The sequence below is a fragment of the Propithecus coquereli genome, unplaced genomic scaffold (genome assembly GCF_000956105.1).
Source record: "Propithecus coquereli isolate 6110/MARCELLA unplaced genomic scaffold, Pcoq_1.0 Scaffold5, whole genome shotgun sequence".
Lineage (NCBI taxonomy): Eukaryota > Metazoa > Chordata > Mammalia > Primates > Indriidae > Propithecus > Propithecus coquereli.
Genome location: NW_012150840.1, coordinates 3,989,176 through 4,011,737, shown reverse-complemented (window position 1 = coordinate 4,011,737; position 22,562 = coordinate 3,989,176). Strand labels below are relative to the sequence as shown.

At 38.3% G+C, this 22,562-nt stretch overlaps 1 protein-coding gene across 2 annotated transcripts in view; it reads left to right on the top strand.

The window, feature by feature from the left end:
- Positions 1–22,562, top strand: part of KCNH5 (potassium channel, voltage gated eag related subfamily H, member 5) — a 314,011-nt gene that overhangs the window by 90,139 nt on the left and 201,310 nt on the right. For both annotated transcript variants that reach the window (XM_012656129.1, XM_012656130.1), the window contains exon 7: positions 18,544–18,970. In XM_012656129.1, coding sequence (XP_012511583.1) covers positions 18,544–18,970 — 427 coding nt within the window. The remainder of the gene's footprint in view (positions 1–18,543; positions 18,971–22,562) is intronic.

Genomic DNA, 22,562 nt, shown 5'->3' with positions numbered 1-22,562 from the left:
GAGACAGGTTCTTGCTCTGTTTCCCAGTCTAGAGTGCAGTGGCGTCATCATAGCTCACTGCAACCTCAAACTCCTGGGCTCAAGTGATTCTCTTGTCCTAGCCTCCTGAGTAGCTGAGACTATAGGCATGCACCACCACACCTGGCTAATTTTTCTATTTTTTATTAGAGATGGAATCTCATCATGTTACTCAGGCTCATCTTGAACCCATGGCCTCAAGCAATCCTGTGTCCTGGAACCTTGCTATTAATATAATCACTTATTAGTTTCAGAATTTTTTCTTTTTTCTTTTTTTTTGCCAATGTATTCACATTTTCAACATAGACAATCATGTCACCTGTGAACAAAGACAGTTTTATTTCTTCCTTCCCAGTTACTGTAGCTTTTCTTTTCTTGTTTTCTTGCATTAGTTAGAACTTCTTTTTTTTTTTTTCCTAGCAGTTGTAGCGAGAGGGAATATCATACCTTGTTCCTAATCTTAATGGGAAAGCTTCTAATTTGTCACTCTCAAGTATGATCTTACCTATAGATATTTTTGCAAATATCAAGTTGGGACAATTCTTCTTTATTTCTAGTTTGCTGAGAGTTTTTATCATGAATCGATGTTCAATTTTGTTAAATGGTTTTCTACATCTATTAATATGATCATAAAGTTTTCCTTCTTTAGCCTGTTGTTATGATGGATCATATGAATTGATTTTCACCTGTTGAACCAGACTTGCACACCTGGAATAAATCCATTTGGTCATGGTATGTAATTTTGTAATACATTGTTGCATTAAATTTGCTAATATTTTGTTGAGGATTTTTGCATCTATGTTCATGTGAAATATTGGTTTGCACTTTTCTTTTCCTGTAATGTCTTTGGTTTTTGTATTGAATAATGCTGGTCTCATAAAATGAGTAAGGAGGAAGTACTATCTCTGCTTCTACATTTTGGAAAAGATTATAGGGAATTGGTATAATTTCTTTCTTAAATGTCTTATAGAATTTACCCATGAACCCGTCTTGGCCTGATGCTTTGTGTTTTGGAAGACTATTAATTATTGACACAATTTCTTTAATAGATATAGTCGTAGTAAGATTGTCTATTTTTTTCTTATGTGAGTTTCACCACATGTGTCTTTCAAGGATTTGGTTTATTTATTTCATCTAGGTTACCAAATTTGTGGGCAATGTTGTTCATAATATTCCTTAATTATCCTTTTAATGCCCATGGAATCTGTAATTTTGTCCCCTCTTTCATTTTTGATATTAGTAATTTATGTCTTCTTTCTCTTTTCTTAGCCTGGCCAGAGGCTTATTGATTTTTTGATCTTTTCAAAGAATCAGCCTTTCAACTTCATTTATTTCTGCTTTATTTTTGTTATTGCTTTTCTTCTACTTACTTTGGATTTAATTTGCTTTTCTTTTTCTAGTTTGCTAAAGTGAAAGATTAGAGTATTGATTTTAGATCTTTCTTCTTTTTCAGTATACACATTCAAAGCTATAAATTTCCCTCTAAGCATTTCCTTAGCTATATTTCACAAATCTTGTTAAGTTTTATTTTCATTTTTATGTAGTTCAACATATTTTTAATTTCTCTCGAGATTTCTTCTTTGACTCATGTGTTATTTAGAAGTGTGTTATTTAATCTCCAAGAATTTTGGGATTTTCCAACTATCATTCTGTTATTGATTTCTAGATTGTGGTCTGAAAGTAAACATTATATGATTTATGTTCTTTTAACAAATGGTGATCATAATAACAATTAAAAGTCATTTATTTCTTTTCTTTTTTCTTTTTAATTATTATGGATACATAATAATTATATATCTTTATAGGGTACATGTGTTGCTTTGTTACAGGCATACAATGTGGATTAATCAAATCAGGGTAATTGAATTGGGGTATCCATCACCTCAGGCATTTATCATTTCTTTGTGTTAGGAACATTCCAGTTCAACTCTTTTAGTTATTTTAAAGTATACCCTAACTTATTGTTGATTATAGTCATTTTGTTGTGCTATCAAATATTGCTCATTTTATCTAACTATATTTTTCCACATGTCAACCATCCCCCCTTCCCCACTACCCTTCCCAGCCTCTGGTAACCATCAATCTACATTCTATCTCTATGAGATCAATTGTTAATATTTAGCTCCCACATATGAGTGAGAACATGTGAGATTTGTCTTTCTGTGCTTGGCTTATTTCACTTAACATAGTGTTCTCCGGTTCCATCCATTTTATTTCAAATGGCAGGATTTCATTCCTGTTTGTGGCTATATAATGTTCCATCATGTATGTGTGCCACAAATTCTTTGCCCATTCATCCTTAGATGAATGGTTAGGTTCATTACAAAATTGGCTATTGTGAATAGTGCTGCAATAAACATGAGAGTGCAGATATCTTTTCGATATACTGATTTCCCCTTTTGGGATATATACTCAGCAGTGGATCACTGAATCATATGGTATTAAATACTTCTGTTTTCAGTTTTTTGAGGAACCTCCATACTGTTCTCTATAGTGGTTCCACTAATTTACATTCACATCAACAGTGTACGAGGATTCCCCTTTCTCCATATCTTGTCAGCATTTGTTATTGGTTATCTTTTTGATAAAAGCCATTTTAACTAGGGTGAGATGATATATCATTATAGTTTTGATTTGCATTTCTCTGATGCGTAATGATGTTGAGCATTTTTCCATATGCATGTTTGCCATCTGTATGTCTTCTTTTGAGAAATGTCTATTCAAATCCTTTGCCCACTTTTAATTGGATTATTTGATTTTTTCCCTATTGAGTTATTAGAGTTCCTTATATATTCTATTAATTAGTCCCTTGTCAGATGGGTAGTTTGCAAATATTTCCTCCTGTTCTGTGGGTTGTCTCTTCACTCTGTTAATTGTTTCCTTTGCTGTGCAAAAAGAAGCTTTTTAGTTTGATGTGATCCCATTTGTCCAATTCTGCTTTGGTTGCCCATGCTTTGGGGATATTAATCGAGAAATCATTGCCCAGATCAATATCCCCAATGTTTTCTTTTAGTAGTTTCAAAGTTTCAGGTCTTAGATTTAAGTCCTTAATCCATTCTTTTATGTTTGTATATGGCAAGAGATAAGGGTCTAGTTTTGTTCTTCTGCATGTGGATATCCAGTTTCTAGTTTTCCCAGCACCATTTATTGAAGAGATTGTCCTTTTCCTACTGTATGTTCTTGGCAACTTTGTTGAAGATAAGTTCACTATAGATGTGTGAATTTATTTCTGGGTTCTCTATTGTGTTCCATTGGTCTGTGTTTCTGTTTTTAGGCCAATATCATGCTGTTTTGGTTACTACAGCTTTGTAGTATAATTTGAAGTCAGGTAATATGATTCCTCCAGTTTTGTTCTTTTTGCTTATGTTGGCTTTGGCTATTCTGGGTCTTTTATGGTTCTATATAAATTTTAGTGTTATTTTTTCTATTTCTGTGAAGAATGTCATTGATATTTTGATGGGTATTGAATTGAATTTATAGATTGCTTTGGGTAGTATGGACATTTTAACAACATTAATTCTTTCAATCCAATCTTTATCTGTCACCTTTTGGGTGCTTGATTATTAAATTCCTTGAGGTAGTCTCATTTGGGTTAAATCTGCTTGGTGTTCTATGACCTTCTTGTACCTGAATATTGATATCTTTCTCTAGGTTTGGAAAGTTCTATGTTACTATTTCTTTGAATAAAATTTCTACCCTAATCTCTCTCTCTACCTCCTTTTTAAGGCCAGTAACTCTTAGATGTGCCCTTTCAATGCTATTTTCTAGATGTTGTAGACATGCTTCATTCTTATTTTTTCTCTTCTGATCATGTATTTTCAGGTAGCCTGTATTCAAGCTCTCTAATTAGTTCTGCTGTTAAGAGATTCTGATACATTTCTCAGTGTTTGAGTTGAATTCTTAGGCTCCAGAATTTCTGCTTGATTTTTAAAAATTATTTCAATCTCTTTGTTAAATTTCTGTCATAGGCTGCTGAATTTCTTCTCTGTGTTGTCTTGAAGTTCATTGAGTTTTTTCAGGACAGCTATTTTGGATTTTTTGTCTGAAAGGTCACATATCTCCATTGCTCCAGGACTGGTCATTGACATCATATTTGGTTTGTTTGATAAGGTCATGTTTTCCTGGGTGTTCTTGATGCTTGTGGATGTTCATCAATGTCTGGCATTGAAGAGTTAGGTATTTATTTTAATTTTCACAGTCTGGGGCTTGTTTGAACTTATCCTGCTTGAGAAGGCTTCCCAGGCATTCCATGGCAATTGAGTGTTGTGTTCTAAGTCTTCGGTCATTGCAGCTGTATCCGCACTGGGAATGCCCTAAGCCCTGAAATGCTATGATTCATATAGACCCCTGATAGTACCACCTTGGTGGACCTGGGTAAGATATGGGAGAATTACCTGGATTCCCAGGCAAAGTCTCTCACTCTCTTTCCTCATTATCTGTGCTGGGCTGCTGGAGTTGGGGGAAGAGTGACATGGGCACTCCCTCTTGGCCACTGGCACCAGGTTACACTGTAGCCCGCCCAGTCTCACCCAAAACCTGTGGTTACTGTTGCCTGGATATCCCTGATGTTTATTCAAAGCCCAAAGGCTTTTTAGTCAGCAGGTGGTGAATCCTGTCAGGACTGGGTCCTTCCCTTCAGGCAGCATGTTTCCTTTTGGCTTAGGGGTCCTTATATGCCTTCCGACAACTAGGGCCTGGAGTCAGGGGCTTCAGGAGTCTGAGTGGTACTTTCTTTTACCAAGTAGTGAGTGGCTGAGCTGGTACCCAAGTTGCCAGAATAAAATCCTCTGCACTTTTCCATTTCCTTCCCCTAACTGGGAGAAGACTCCCTGCACCGCGTTACCTGTAGTTGTGTGGGGGGGGTGGGTAACAGAGGCCCTGGCTTGGCCACCACCACTGGTGTCTCACTGGGTCATGTGTACCCTAAGCCCTGTGGCTCTGAGCCAGCACAGCCACAAGAATTGCTCGAGGACTGCAGCCTTTGTGGCCTGACTGCCTTAAGAATTTAGTCTAGTTCCCAGGCTGCTTTTTGTTACCTGGTGGTGGAGCTAGCCAGAACTGGGGTCTCAGAGAGGAGTGTCTCTCTCTGGCCGGGCTGGTCTAAATGTTCCTGCTGTGGGCACTGGCAGAATTCTGCCCTGTGCTGTGTTCTCTGGTGCCAGAGCAGCCTGGGTTTCAGTGCACAGTCCCACAATCGCTTCACTCTCCCTCCCCAGGTACACAAATTCTCTCTCCACTTGCTGTCTTGGCATGGCACTGCGAGGGATGGGGGAGGAGTGGTATAGGCAATGAAAGATTGTCTTTTTTGCCTTCTTCAGTGCCTCTTTCCTTGATATAATGTTAAAGCCAGGCAGTATGATCACTCGCCTGGTTTTTGGTTCTTCTGAAGGTGCTTGCTTGTGTGGATAGTTGTAGAATTTGGTGTTCATGCAGAGGGACGATTGCTGGAGGTTTGTGTTCATCATTTTGCTCTGTCTCCTCTCTTAAGAAATCAAAACTCATGTACATTTTTATCGAGTATTGGATTAGTAGTTTATCCACACTTGTCTTTCACCTTTGCCTCAGGGAAGGTGTTATTTGACATCTTTTAATTCTACTTCAAGTAATGAATTCAAATCCAGCAAACATCTTTAGACAACCAAGTTTTAGGTATTATTCTTGTTTCTGGAAGAATCAAAGGTAGACCTTCTGCTCCCCCAAGGTAGAGACTCTGTCTCTCTAACTCATCTTGGGTTTGCAGTACCTACCATAATGCTTCATACATAATTGCCATATTACAAATATTCCTATTGAAGAAAATGTGGCATTAAGGCTTTTCATGCTTCCTAAATATACCTGTTTCTTGTTACAATGAGAAAGAAATGGCCGGAGGGAAACCTTTGTGACATAACCTTAGCTATACTCCAACTCTTCCTCCTCGCAGATTATAGAGCATTGTCCTTTGGACACTATGCTTATGTCTCCTGGCATGAGTTCCTTTCCAGTGAGTGTGCTCTCATGTAAATAATGCTCTTATGCTCTCATGTAAATAATTTTCCAGTCAGATGACCTGGTCTGCCAGCTTTCCATATGTGTTTAAAGATTACCTTAGGGTTTTGATACCCAAGCTGCGATCTTCCATTGGGAATGAAAGTATTGTGGACAAAGAAAGATGAAAAAGACAGTCTCTGAATGGAAACATGCCTACCTTATAGTGTGAGAGAAAAACTTTCTCATGAACAATTCAAGGGTATGAATAAATGAAGGGTCAGGGGGAAGGAAGAGATGGGGAAAAGGTTTGGAGAATTGGAAAGAGTTAGCCTCAAGCTCCAAATTGGAACATGATAGCTATGGTCTGAGCCTTTACATTCTATTTCTGGTGGGAATTGGGTGGTAGAGAATGTTATTGAAATTGGATAATATACAGATTTAAAGATAGTAGACATTTGTCTTATATTTAAAAATTTAGTGATGTTGCAGGAATGTATTGTTTTGTATGAATTTTCACTGAGATAAAGTGATCTGTCTAACTGAGAGAATTAGCTTTGAGAGGATAGGAAATAACAAGCAATGAGGATAGCAATAAAGTTGCTTTATTTGATTTTGTTGTTTACATGAAGAGAAACTTTTATCTGTACTGATCTTCATTCATGATAAATGCTTCCTACTTTTTAGAATTAGAAAATGATTCTAATATAAAGGCAAAAAAGATTGAAATATATTGCAATTTGTATGCTATAATCATTAAAAATTTTTTACCTTAACTATGAATACTTGCATGGAAGTTGTTCTCTATTGTCTTTTTATGCAGTAATTATCTCCATGCTTGCGAAGTCACAGTATTGTCATTCTTCTTTGAGGGAAATTCTAATTAAGTTTATTCCTACTCCATTTGGCCTTTTTATTACTTCATTTTATTGCCTGATGTCAATGCTTTCATATAACACATGCTAACTCACAAGGAACATGCCTATCTTTGGATTGGATTTCTTCATCTTTAAGAAGTATTATTTATTAGACATTGTAGGTAAAGGGTTAACAAACTCATTTCCCCATCTGCATGAGAATTTAACCTTTGATCAACTGTCTTCCTTTGTTCCCCTGAGAACTAATGAAGGGAATATGTCATCTATGTTTCTGAGTGATATTACTTATATTAAAAAAGGATCCTTCATCAATAAATTGCATCTGGACAGTGAGGGACTTTTAATAAAGTATAAATAACTTGATGAGGATACCATAGCTTAAGGGTTCCGTGAAAGGTGGAACTCTGAGCTTATCTCTTGTGGGACTCTGAAGCCTGTGCCTGCAGTGCTGTTATTAGAGGTATTGAATGAGGTGGTGCATGAGGCTGTCATAAGACAAAGCTGAGTTGAATTTACTGCTTATCACAGTAAGGGAGAATACTACCTTGCAAGGCTTTGGCATTGTTTGAGATCAGGAAAGACAAGGACAGAATTTATTGAGAATTGGAAGTTTGATTTAAGGTGTGTATTTAAAAACAGGGAGGGCTTAGGGAAGTGGTCTTTATTAGGATTAAGGTCCAAGAATATGATACAATAATCCAGGGTTGGTGGAAATAGCAAGGTGAGGATTTTGAAGCAAAGTCAAAGAATCTTAGGGCATAAGCTATCTGCTGATACCTTGCACTAAAGAGTTAATAGGTCTTTCTGAAATTCCTCCAATAAAAAAATCAAACCATTTAGTTGGGCAAGAAAGTCCTGGAAAAATAAAATCATGCTAAGGGAGACTGAGGAATAATACAAAGTCATGCTAAAGTAGACATTAAGGTATGGTTTTAGTTCTCAGTGTCCAGGCTGAGTGGGAGTGGTGGTGGGGGGATTGGATGATTTTAGTTCTCAAGGTTTTTAAGTCAAGATGGCTCTAGTGCCTGCCAACTGAGTCTTATATTCTTACTTTTGAGTTTCCCCCTGGGGGAGACGGGGCACAAGAAGCATAGCTCTGTGGATTGCTACACAGACTGCTATGAGGTGAACTCCTATGGAAGAGGGTACCTAATGCTGCGCCATTGATGAACAGTGATTTCTACTCTGTACCTTTCTGAGTCTACTGATAGCAGGCATAATCTCTGATAGTCTTATAAATCTGAATATCTAGTTGATCAATGTCGCAGACACAAATACAGATGTTACAATCAAATACCTGGTGTGCATTTTTGTAGAAGATGCTAGTTTTCACTGTGATTTGTTTAAGTCATTGCGTCAGTAAAAATCAACCATCTTCAGTTAAAATAACATTTATACACAGGATTACGCTGAGTTATGGGTGGCATTATTCAAAAGCTTTTGTTTCAGCTTTAACAGATGTTGCAATTGTCTTGGCCACAGTAAATGAAGAGATGTAGATCACAGGAACCCGTGCAACAATTATTTTACCATGATTACAAATTTTTAGATTAGCTGAATTTTTATTCCCTTGATGCTCCTAGAATTTTAGAACCGATTTTATTTCTTGTCTTCAACAATGAAATCTAACAGTCCAGTTTACAAATTTCATATCTATTTAATAACAGTCTCACCTATATTAGAAAAGAAAGGCATAGTTTTTAGTAAACAGTCTCCATGTACAGAAGCCTGCCAGTGTATATGATAAACTTACATAACTAGAACTGATCACTAGGTTAATTATTAGTTATTCTCTTTAGTGTTATTAATAGCTATGTATTTAGATTTACTTCTGAGACATGGTGCTTCATTCAGAAATATACAAGGGATGGCTGTCTTAGTCCATGTTTGTGTTGCTATAATAACACACCTGAAAAGAGGTTTATTTGGCTTACAGTTCTGCAGGCTGGGAAGTTCAAGGGCCTGGCCCTGGTTGCTGCTGAGGGTTCTCATGCTGCATTATAACATGGTAAAGAAGGTCAAAGGAGAAGCAGACATGTGTGAAGAGACAAACCCAAGGGGCATCCTGGCTTTATAACAACCCACTCTTCCAGGAACTAATCCATTCACATAAGAACTAATCCAGTCTCCTCAGAATGAGAACTCATTTATTACTATGAAAATGATACCACTCTATTCATGAGAGATCCACCCCCTGGCCAAAACACCTACTACTAGGCCCCACCTCCCAACACTGCCACCTTAGGGAGCAAGTTTCAACATGAGTTTTGGTGGGCACAAACCATATCCAAACTATAGCAATGGCCTAAGAAAGATTTACTTTTCTCTCAATGTCATCCTTTAAATGCAAAAACCTCCTACTTGATTTCATTCACCCCATTCACCCCAAAAATATATATTGAGCTACTTCTTTGTTCTAAGTAATGGATATATAGCGGCGAACAAGCGCGCAAATCCTTCCTTCATGGAACTGTTAGAGAGAAATTGCACCACGCATCTGTTAAAAATGGCAAGGAAGACTTTATTCAAGACTATTGCAGTAGTGGAGAGAGACTATTGCAATAGGGGAGAAAGATTGAACTCAACTTTGCTGAAACAAATGGTGGGGATATTTGTCAATGTGGTTAGGTCATCTGTGTTTGTCAATTGGTGCTTATCAAAGTTAGGCTTCTACACTCTTACAGAGACTGGGAAATAGGGGCACTGTCTTTCCTGATGATGACATTCCAGAGGAATAGCCACAAAGTCCTCAAAAAGACATTCTTAGGTTGTGAAACTGGCAAGAGGCTGGGAGAAAATTTACATCTTAAAGAATATTTACAATTGAGGGTTTTCTAAAGTAAAATGCTCTAAGAAAAGGGAACTCTAGGTTTAGAAAGAAGCCTGTCTAAAGTTTAATTACCCTAAGGCCATCACTTTGGTCAGAGTTTATATTCTGGTGGGTGAAAAACAGTCAATAAGTATACATGAAAAATTTAAACCATATATATGTATATATAAATTTACACAGTGTATATATATGTGTGTGTGTGGGTGGTGCGGGGTGTGTATAGTCCTGTGTATATACTTTTCTCTCTTCTCTCTCCTGTTGAATTTCTTTCTCTGATGGTTAATTTTATGTCTCATCTGGACCGTGGGGTGCTCAGATTAAACATTGTTTCTGGGTATGTCAGTGAGTTGTTTCTTGATGAGATTAGCATTTGAATCAGTACATTCAGTAAAGTAGATTCCCCTCCCCAGTCAGATAGCTGATATTATGAGGATGAGCAGGTGCCTTATTTATTTATTTTTTTAATGAGAGGGACATGAGATGTTTAAATGTCCTTGGGAAAGATGTAGTTGAAGGGGGAATTATTGGAGTTTTGAGTCGATTAAAGAAGGTTTGAGATGCAGTGTGTGGGTGAATTCATAAGAAAAATAGTAAAATTGCTAGATAGTTGAGAGAGATAATTGATGATAATGAACTTATAGTGGAACCAATCTGCCTTATTGTATGACTTTTTTGAGCAGTTCTTAATACAGGCAGCATAAAGAAGCTGGTAATTGAGCCAGGATTCAAATTTTGATGGAGAGTGTAAAGAAGACACAGAGATGCTAAGAAATTCAGGGTGTTGGTATTATTGAAATTAGGGAGCTGTATAAAAAAGGAAGTAGAGACTGAAGAGGGTTAATAGATTGGGGAAAAGTTCATTGGACTAGAGGTTGAAATACTGTTGCACTTGGTGTAACTGGGTCATTGAACTCAACAGAGCAGAAGATAGGGTCAGAGAGCAAGATGGTTCAATTCAAGATTTCAGAGCTGGAGAAAGTTTTAGGATATGACAAATTTTAGATTATGACCACCGGGAGTGAGTGTCTGAGAAATGGAAAGGTTGTTGGACATGAATTAGTGAAGCAACTCCAAGGCCAGGTTATGGAAGGGTAACCCACATGGATATCACCTAGGGTGATGTCAAGATTTTAGGTGAGATTGGCCTTGAGAAATGTTTCCAATATGTATGAAGTATTAACTTTTAATATTTTGTTCTTATGGAGTATTCATTAGCATAAATCCATGTGAGGCATAAGAGTGACACATTTCCAAATACAGCAGGTAAATATTAATAACACCTAACAATTATATATTAAATATTACTTTCCATACCTGTATTTTACCTATTTGGGATAGGGTCTTGTAAAAATGGGACCTCTGTATCAACTAAATATCTATATTGTTCCCAGTCTTAAGACATACAAGTATGAAATTCTATGCTTATAAACATATGTACTTTTTAAAATATTTCTATCACTTAGCTTTTTTTTCCTGCCTAACAAACCACTCCAAAACTTTATGGATAATAACAACCACCATTTTGCAGCTCATGAGTCTATGGTTCAATTGGGTAGTTCTGCTGATTTGGGCTGGGCTTGGCTTATCTCAGCTAAGTTCACGCAAACATTTGTGGTCAACCGCTGAGCTGGCTGGAGCCTGGCTCAAAGAGGATGGTGAAATTGATGGCTGCTCCTGTGGTCTCTCATCCTACAAAGGCCTAGTTGGTCTTGTGTACATGACAGCTGGGCTGAATTCCGAGACACGAGTGGAGGTATGCCAGGCCTCTTGGGGCCTAGGCTTGGAAATGGGACAACATCATTCATACTACATTCTGCTGTCCAAAGCAAGTCATGAGGCCAGACTAGATTCAAGAAATGGGAAATAGACCCTGTCTTTTGATGGGAGGAGTTGCTAGTCACACTGCAGAGGGGTGTGGTTACAGAAAGAGAAATAACCACAGCTGTTTTTGAAACAATCTACTGCAATATTCTGTGTTGTGAGAATATAAACTGTAGGTGAAAAATCATGTGACTGGATACTACAAATCTGTATTCCTGCTCTATCGCCCCCACTTAATTGCCATGTTTTCTTGGACAAGAAAGTTCTTTGATCATCCCTTCTCTGTTTATAAAACAAGGGAGGGAAGAAAGTATAAAGAAATATTGGCTGAACTATCTGCCTAGTGATGTTAATGATGATCAAATGAGAATGTTGATTTATATTTTGGAAGGCTTTATCATTGTAAGACATTATTTTTAAGCCAATAACATCTCACATCTCTTTAACCTGGGGACCCACAAAGATAACTTGAAGAGTTAATAAAACAGAGATGCCTCCTGGTTATTGTTCCTTGAGCTGCTATGGCCCGAGGGGCTTGTCAAGTAAGGAAATTAACTATAAAGGTGGAAGGCTGATGACAGAAAGTTCCCCATCAACCCTGTTGTGTTCTATTATGCATTTGATGTGTTTGATAGTTTCTTCCACCAGTGGAACCCCAGGGATTTGTGTACTAAGAGCTCAGAGGTTGGGATAGAGGCAGAAAGCCACTGGTGTGCAGAGGAGGGAGGGCATGGAAGACTTGGAAAGTTTGGAGTGAAATGAAGCAGAAAATCAAGGAAGAGACAAGACTGATGGAAAATGCAGAATTAAAAAATTGATATTAGAATGGTGGGAGTATAGAAAAAGAGCATTTTTTGAGGATCAACCTCTAAAATATCTAATATTATCCTATGAGTGCAATTAAAATTGCCAACAAGGAATTAATTGCAATTTGTGGCCTCTCTAAAGGTAATGAGAGTAAATCATAAAATAAGGAAAATCTCCTATTTTATTTACAGTGTTGGATACAACATCCTCCCCTCCCCCAAACATCATATGATGAGTAAAAAATCATTAACGTAAATCATGTACTGTGGTGAAATGTTAACCCAACAACACAGAAGTGATTATGGGATTTTCCATATCATTTTTTTTTATTGTTCAAATATTATGCTCTTAAAGAAAATTACACAAATCTTAAGTGTACAGCTCAAAGAATTTTCACAAATGAACACACCTAGTAATTAGTAGCTATATTAGGAAATAAAGTATTACCAGAACATCAAAAGCCTTCTCATACCCCTTCTAGTCACTGTCCCTCCCCCAAGAAGGGAAGCCACAGTCCTCACTTCTAACCCGTAGAGGTAGAGTAGTTCTACCTGTTTTGAACTTTTCAGAAGTGGAATCATACAGTATATACTCTTTTGTGTCTAGCTTCTTTGGGTCAACATGGTGTTTTTTTAGGTTTATGCTTGTTATTGAGTAGAGCTCTAATCTGTTCATGTTTATTTTTAGATAGTATTCCACTGGGTGAAGGTACCGTACTTTGTTTATCCAGTCTACTAGAGATGGACGTTTGGATTGTTTTAAGTTTTAGGTATTCCGGCACATTTAAAATCAAGTCATTTCATTTTGAGTTTTGATTATAGTGATTGCATCAAGTACTCTTTGATACAAAACAATGGAGGATGAGACTTTCCAAATAAAGCAAATTTATTTTTGTGTTATTCACTTTGAATGAAAGCTTCTGATCTGTTAAGTAGGTGAAGGGAATACGGGGAAAAAGTCAAAGGTGGAACTTGAGGGTTATGTCTGGGAGCAAAAAGGAGTCTGGTTTGACTAGAGCACAATTGCTATGCACAGGCATAGTAGAAAATGACTTGGCAGTGTAGACAGAGAAGAGGTAGGGCAGTGAGGCCTGTTGAAGAGATAGTGTTTAATTGCGTGCCCATGGTGAGCCCTTGGAGGATATGCTCAGGGCTGTCTCTGAGGAAGATTAATATTGCAGCGATTGTGTAGGGTGGATCGGGGTGAAGACAGAAAGGCTGCACAGCAGTTGGTTGTTGCTGGAAACGCACTCAGAATCTGAAGGACTAGGCCTGAGTAATGCTTCTATTCCTTGCTAAGTGTGACTTTGTTCAACCTGCTTGGGCTTCAGTATTCTCATATGAACAATGAAGGTAGGTATCCTGTATTGTGAGAATAAAATGAATTGGCCCATGTTAGAGAACTGCAGGCTATATTGAGTTCTAGAGCCCCCACAGACCCCTATTGTGGGCCATTGCTGTGACTAAGTAGAGAAAAGGAGGAGGCTAGGTATTTAATCTCCTTCATTCAGTCATGAAAGAACGCCTGTCTTTAAGCCAGTATGAAAGGTACTAATGTGCTTGGTTAAAATACACATTATGCTCGAGGTATGGTGTTTCAGAATGAGCAAAGGTTCTGGAGCCAGACTATCTATATTTGAATCTGGGATCCTCCTCTTATTAGTTGTGTGAACTTACTCAAATTCCTTTTCTAGGCCATGTTTAATGATGCTTACTGCATAGGATTGTTTTGAAGATTAAGTTAGTTAATACCAAGAAAACACTCAGCAGTACTTGATGTGTAGTAAATAGTCAATATTATTATTGCTCTGTCTGTCTTTTCCAGGCAGCAATGAATGATCTAGCTTTCTGGTTAGTTAACTGGTGGAAGTGCATGGAACAGGTTTGCTGAAACCTTCGTTGTATTCTTTTATCCCTGTAGCTCCAACTAGGATCCAGGTTTCCCACATTAAGATCATACAGAATGAGCTCAGTCCTCATCCATGCACTGTGTATTTGAATACAGTCATAGCTCTGCCCCGCTCTTTTATTTTTAGTTCCTTTCACATTTCCTAATAGGTGCTAGTTTTGAATTCTTTTTCTGGCAGTCCTCTGATGCATGTATTTGATATATCTCTTACGTGTGTGGCCTGGTCAGTGGAGAGATTAAAGAGAATTTCTCTTTCATACTCGATGTCATACTCTGTTAATGCAACCCAAAGTTACATTGACTGTTTTGTTCCCTACACTATACTGTTAAATCATACTGAATTTGTTATTAACCAACGGACCCCCCAGTCCACCGCCTACATTTGCTTGTTTTGCAAAAATTTATTCTTTCATTTATTGAATTATTGACCGCTTTACATATTACCATATGCCAGCTTTGTAATTGACATTAGATATACTCCTCAAGGAGTTTGGAGTTTCCTGGGGTGTCATGCATGCAAACAGACTCGTAATAAAGTGTGATTGTGATAATTGTTGTAATAGAGATGTGCAAAGAGTGTATAATAAACAAAGGAAGGACAGCTAATTCTCACAATGGGGGAGAGGATGAGAATATGACAAGGAAGATGACAGGGCCAGGGAAACGATGTCAGAGAAGTGCACATGGAGGAGAGAGTGTCATAAACTGTGAGAGCCTGGTCACCAAGAGAACAGAGGGAATAACTTGTAGCATGAAATAGCGTGGTGTTCTGGGAACTGCACATAATTGAATGTGGCGGCTGCATAGAGAGGATATGGAGGAATTGGTAGGAGAGATGCTGTAGGCAGGTGTTAGGTCCTGGTGGGCTCTGCATGTCATAGTAAGGAATTAATATTGAATCCTATAGGTAATGAACTAACATGAAAAAATTTTATATTAGAGATGGTTTTGATTAGATAGATGTATATTTAAAACATACGAGGCTGGTAGTCTGTGTAGTGTGATCTGTGAATTAGAGTAAACCAGAAGAGAGAGCTAGGGTGGCTAATGGAGACACTATTCATGTCATACAAGTGAGAAAAAAGCATGAAATCATGACCAAGGCATGGTCATGGGAACAGAAAAGAAGGGAGATTTTTGAGAGATAAGTATGTCTATTTTGAGCACTTAGGCACCTTGAGCGGTGAGATCCCCAGGACTTGCTGACCAGTTAGCTGGAAGTGGCAGAAAGAAGGAAGAGTTGAGGCTCAGCTCCAGGTCTGAGTGGGTGGGTGATGATGTCATTCACAAGATAGGTGACAAAGAGTTGATTGAAAAACATGAAAGAGTCCCCTTGGGACCCAGTACCTTTTGGATACCTATGGGACATCCAAGTGGAAATGCACAGCAGACATTTGGCTTACGTATCAAGAATGCAGGAGAGAGTTTTTCGTATGTGCGCATGCTGAGAAGTGGACCCGCAACTCATTCATATATAGAAGACTGTTGAGTCATGGATATGTGGTAGATCAACCAGAAGGAGGCTGAGGGCAATCATGATGAGAATCCTAACCAGAAACAAAAACATGGAAAGGGTAGCCCTAGAAAATGATTTTGGGAGAGACATCAATCGAGCAGTTGGCTAAAAACCAGGAGAAAATGGTATCATAGAACTCATGGCAGAGAGAATTTCAATGCTTACAGAATATATATACATATATCTATTTTACTAATCTTTTGTTACTTTCTAAACTCACAAAATATTTTGTAATTTTAAGTAGAGTTGGACTACTTGTAAATGTTAGAAAATGTATTTGTGAGTAAGTGGAGTCCAGAGCAGGTGATTGTCAGGATGGGGTACCCCCTTTTGGAGAAATATGCCTGCTAGAGATCAGGGGTATGTGTTCCTCCCACCATTTGGGCCTAATTCTTTACATTCTGGTTCTTTGCATTCTAGGTAGGTCTTGTGGCTGTTTTGTAGTTTGATTGGGATGGAGATTTCCTTTCTTTTTTTTTCTTCTCTTTGTTTTTAGAGACAAGAATTCAAGTTGCAATGACTTTTCTATGTAATATTTAAGCAGAGGTCCCATAGTTCTTTTAAAAGTTTGAGCTAACTAGAAAATAATATTTACAGCAGCATCGTTTTTATTTTTAAATTGAACTCTGAGTTTTCATGCATTTCGATCATGGATTTCTTTAGAACAGAAGCAAGGCATATTTATCTTAGTATCCCCAGAGCTTAACCCAGAGTCTGGTTATAGACGTGCTCAATAGATGCTTACTTCTGTCTTTCTTGTTCATGATTACACAGTTCTATTTTTGAGAGCTTCCAAGCTCTCCTGAACCTTCTTACCTTTCAACATCTCATGTCACTATATTATGCCAATTTGTCTTCTGCATTTTATTAATTCTACTCTTTTTAACTGTCTAAAATTCAGTATGTTTCTTTCTCCCCCAAATGTTCAAGTGAAATGAGAATTTATTTTCAGACTATGAATGTGCCATAATATTTGAGAATTGCGATTGAAACAGAGGCAGGCCCAAGGAGATTGAAGTTGAGACAGAAAACTGGCAGGATGACCCTGCCACTCTTTCACTTCTACAGGGTCTCTTGTTTCTATTTTTCCTTGTTTTCTTTCTCTGTTTTAAATTTTTATTATGAAAAATTTCAACCATATACTACCATTTAGAGTATAGTATAACAAACCAAATGCATTCCTAGTCTTTTCCACTTTAATCGTCAAGATCTTTACCATTGGGTGTGGTGGCGCATGCCTGTAGTCCCAGCTACTCGGGAGGCTGAGGCAGGAGGATCTCTTGAGCCCAGGAGTTCAAGGCTGCAGTGAGCTATCATTGTGCCACTGCAGGCCAGCCTGGGTGACAGACATTGAAAATAACTTTACCATGCCGTAATTAAAGTCTTACTAATGTCACATCTATTCCACTACACCAGCCAGTTCCTCTATGTTGGTCAGAGTTAGGCTCAGAGTAGGTTATGTTAGATTCCTTGTCTAATTTCTGGGAGACAGAATTAGCAGTAAGGAAGTCATCGATTCGATTTGACGTATAGGTGATGATCAGATGAGAAACTTCCCCCTTCACTGTTCTATCTTCCCTCCCTCCCTATTTTGTGGTCTACATCAGGAATACATTTTTCCTACCTTCCTAGGTGGCCTATTATATGCTTCCAAAAAAGTAACTATGGGACCTTCCTTGATTTAAGAAAGCTCTGGCCGGGTGCGGTGGCTCACGCCTGTGATCCCAGCACTCTGGGAGGCCGAGGCGGGAGGATTGTTTGAGCTCAGGAGTTCGAGACCAGCCTGAGCAAGAGCAAGACCCTGTCTCTACTAAAAAATAGAAAGAAATTAGCTGGACAACTAAAAAAATATATATAAAAAAATTAGCTGGGCCTGGTGGCACATGTCTGTAGTTCCAGCTACCTGGGAGGCTGAGGCAGAAGGATCGCGTGAGCTCAGGAGTTTGAGGTTGCTGTGACCTAGGCTGATGCCACGGCACTCTAGCCCGGGCAACAAAGCGAGAATCTGTCTCAAAAAAAAAAGAAAGCTCTGATTTGGATAATGCTTTATTTGGTATTTTAAGCTTCTCAACAGAATATGAATTTTGTGGCTGCTGTTCCCTTTTGGTTTTCTTTTCTGTGACTATTGCTAGAAGATAACAGGACTTAGTAGGCTCAACACCCATTCTAGGTTCAGCTTACTTCACTTTTGCAGAGCTCTGGGAAGTTAGTGCTTATCGTGGCTGTAGCAGGAGGTAGTGGAACCAACAATGACATTTACTGTTCTCCCCATGTGCACACAAGTATTTCCTGTTCGCTTGCCTCTAAGATTGGGCTTCCTTTTTCAGGAGTTTTGCTGTTTTAGCTATTGTAAAGTAAGAAATAAAAAGAAACCTTTTAGAGTAGGAGGAAAGTTTTATAGGAAGAAGACATAAAAGGTGTGAATTTATCACCCCTATTTCTACACTCCGTATATGTTGCATTTGAGCAATTGTCTCCTTTGGTTATTCAGTTTTTCTCTGTGCCATTTGTATTCCACTCATGAAAATAAATTAGGTGTTTCTTATTTAATGAAAAACTAATAGTATTAGATATTATTATATACTAATTCACAGATATGTCTGGGTGGGAAGGAATCTGCACATTTTAAATAAAAGTTTACCATTTTGGGTCTTTGATTTACTTCAAGTCAGAGCTATATTGTATGTATGTTCTTAGTCTATAACTGCGTGGTCAAGTTCATGAAGGTGAGCCATTGTATTGCTTTCCTAGCCTTTTCTTTTCTGAAAGTGCCATGTCATGTCTTTTCTTTTATTCAGGGAATCAGCAGTCTCTTCAGTTCTTTAAAAGTGGTGCGGCTCTTACGACTTGGCCGTGTTGCCAGGAAACTGGACCATTACCTAGAATACGGCGCGGCAGTCCTCGTGCTCCTGGTGTGTGTATTTGGCCTGGTCGCCCACTGGCTGGCCTGCATATGGTATAGCATTGGAGACTACGAGGTCATCGATGAAGTCACGAACACCATCCAAATAGACAGTTGGCTCTACCAGCTGGCCTTGAGCATTGGGACTCCGTATCGATACAATACCAGTGCAGGGATATGGGAAGGAGGACCTAGCAAAGACTCCCTGTATGTGTCCTCTCTCTATTTTACCATGACAAGCCTTACAACCATAGGATTTGGAAACATAGCTCCTACCACAGATGTGGAGAAGATGTTTTCTGTGGCCATGATGATGGTTGGCTGTAAGTATCTTGATTTTTTTCATTTTTAAAAAACTATTGTTGTTGGCAATTTTCCTGGCTCTAAATCTCTGATAGGATTAAAATGAACTACTTTGTTTTCATAAAGGGGTTTAACACATATTATTTGCAATTGGTTTAATTTTTATTCAGCCTTAGAAAATAAAAATGCAAAATAATACATATTACTCTTTAGAATGTAATAACACGTGAAAAACAGTGTGGATAGAGTGATACATAAATCAGAATGGGAATGCTGTAATTTAACTCTCTTCATAGTGTCGTACCTGGCAGAGCTCTCCTGAAGACACCGGGAGAGGTGGCATGTGGCACGTTCCATTGGTATTGTTGGCAATGTGTTAAATTACAAAACAGCGGACAAGATCTGATGTGAGAGATGTAATTTATAAAATATTTTAGTTAATAATTTTTGAATTAACGTTGACCTCAGGATACAGTTTAATGTAGGTTTTTATGATTAAGACTAGTAAAAAAGGTTTATAAATCTAGTCTTCGTTACAAAATGTCTAGATTGAATATATGCCTGTTTGAGGGAATGAAAGGATTAGTATTAATAAATATAAGCTCATTCAGCAATGAGAAACGTCTAGGATTTAGCATGCATGCCTGAGTTCCAAGTGTCTTGAATGGTGTTCTTGGAAGCAGAATGCCCTCTAGAGGGACCAAAGACCAGGTGCTCTATACTCAGACAGACTGGGTGACATCAGAAGACCAGAACATTAAGGAAATACATACCAATGAAGCTGTTTTAAAGGATCTTGAGAGAGACTTCACTACCATCCATGCCTTCAAGTTGACTTAGATATTTTATCCAAGCCTAGTTCTGATACCTAAGGTAACCATAAGATTGTTTTACTGAATACGTGATTAGTGTTATTAGCACCTCTTGAACCTTTGGATTATAGTCATTGGTTTTTGGTCTAAGCCATCTTTTCTGAGATTCTGCATTGCACAGGTTTAGATTTTGATGTTGATGAGAAAAATATTGGAGTCCAGGGGCTTTGGCTGGCCCATAAAAGGTCAATATCTTGGGTCTAAGCAGGTAGTTTTCGTAGTTCAGAATGTCTGAAAGCTAGTGGAAGCACCAATGTTAGCAGTTGTTTAGCTTCTGTTCCTCTAAAATTCCCTTGTACAGGTACAGAAATAAGAACACACAAGCTCTGTTTGCTGATTTGAGCTTGCAGTTAGAGAGAGAGTGTGAAAATTCCAAGTGCTGTTTGCTCTAGAGGCTTTCAGGAGGGAAATGTTCTTATACGCAGAGATCCTGATGATTAACTGAACTGATATCTACATACCCAAAGTGGTAGGATGTATGGGCAGATATGTGCTTTATGAATTCATAAGACAACATTTTGTCAGCTGTAGTATTTAGTACTATATGACTTTTTATATTTATACAGTGCATTTTGCCTGATACTTGAGCATAGGTGGACTTTTTATTAAGAGATGGGGGGCTCACCATGTTGCCCAGGCTAGAGTGCACTGGCTATTCACAGGCATGATTAGCACACTTCAGCCTTGAGCTCCTGGCCTCAAGTAACCCTACTGCCTCAGGCTCATGAGTAGCTGGGACTATAGGTGTGTGCCACCACACCTGCTTGAGATTTTTATAAAAATTTTTATTTTGAACTAATTATAGATCTGATAGAAGTTGCAAAGATAGTACAGAGAGGGCCTTTGTTCCCTCACCTAGTTTCTTCCAGTAATCACATCTTACATAACTATAGCACAATATCAAAATTGACATTGATGCAATGTGTGTATATAGTTTTATGTTGTTTTATTACACATGTAGATTCTTGTAATTACCACTGCAATCAAGATGTGGAACTGTTTCATCACCACAAAAATCTCCCTCATGTGTAACCTGCCCTTTCCTCCGACAGTCTCTAACCCCTGGAAACTACTAATCTGTTCTCTATAATTTTGTGATTTGAGAATGTTACATAAGTGGAATCATGCAAAATCTGACCTTTTGAAATTGGCTTTTTCTATTTGGTATTATATCACTGAGATCCATCTAAGTGGAGTGTGTCAGTGATTTGTTCCTCTTTATTGCTGAGCAGTATTTCATGATTTGGACATACTACTGTTTAACCATTCCTCTATTGAAGGACATTTTGGTTGTTTCCAGTTTTTGGCTATTACAAATAAATCTGATATGATCATTCATGTATAGATTTTTGTATGGACATAGGGTTCTTCAATTTTGGGGATAAATGCTCAGGAATGCAATTACTAGGACATATAGTAAGTATATGTTTAATTTTTAAAGAAATTGTCAAACTGCTTTGCATAGTAGATAGACTGGCATAGTTATATTTTTCATAAGAGAATCATAGGAAAATAAAACTTATGTAGAGTTGAAGGACACCATTATTTACATTGTTTCTCAGGCCCCAAAGCTGGGAATCATCCTACCTTCAGGTGTGGGGACCAGATGGCAGGTCTGTGTTCCCTGGTTCTTGGTTCCCAGTACCAAAGAATGGTTATTGGTGGTACCAAGTCAGCAGAGCAAATGAGCAGATCAAGCAGATACAAGCAAGCAAAATGCCAAAGTTTATTAAAGCATAATACATTCCAGAGAAGGAACGGGTCAACCCCCACAGGTGGAGGAGACCAAGTTTAACAAGATTTTCCCTTTTATGCTGATTCCATAATTTTATGTTAAGTGGGGGGTGGAGTATTCATGTTTTTTCTTGGAAAAAGGTAGAAAATTCCTGGAACTGGAAATCCTCCCCATTTTTAACCTTGTAAGGTAATTTCTGGGGATTGCCATGATATTTGTAAACTGTCACGACACTGGTGGGTGTGATTTTTACTATGTTAATGAAAGTAGGTCACTTGAGGATACTGTCACCTTACTTGTATGCATGCTCCAGAGACCCTCATTTGTGGCCTCGATCATGTCTCTACTTTTTGGCCTTTCTACCTCTTTCTGGTTGGTCAGCCCTTGGAGACTCCCTATCATAGACCAAATATCTGGTCAGTCCTTGGTGACCCCTTGACATGTCATCTGTTCCTTCTTGGAAGCCCCCCTTCTGGTCAATTTGTTCATTCTAGTAGACAAAGCATCTCCTAATGTCATCTATTTCTCAATAGAAAACCCTAGACAGAGCATCTATTCCCCTTCCTCCTTGTCCCAACCTAACACTAGATTCCTCTGTTTTCCTCATGTGTGGCATTTTTTCATATCACAAGGCCTGCTGGGTTAACCTGCATAATATATTTGATTGTTTCTCTTTACTTCCATAGCTTACCAACCCAGACCATCATCTCTGGCCTGGACTTTTGAAGTAACCTCCTATATGTTCCTTCTGTTTTTATTCTTGCCCCACAGTCTCTACGCAGAAGCCAGAGTGGCCCTTTAAAAGCAAATCCGATCACACCATTCCTCTGTTCAAATCCTTCCAGGTGTACATAAAATAAAATCCAGATTCTCTGCCCCATCTCTCAAGGCCTTACTGATCTCACCTGTGCCTGCCTCACTCACTTCACTGTCTACCATTCTGCCTCCTCTTATTCTCCTAAATCCATGCTAGCCGTCTCGTCTCCGAACACGTCAAACTCAGTC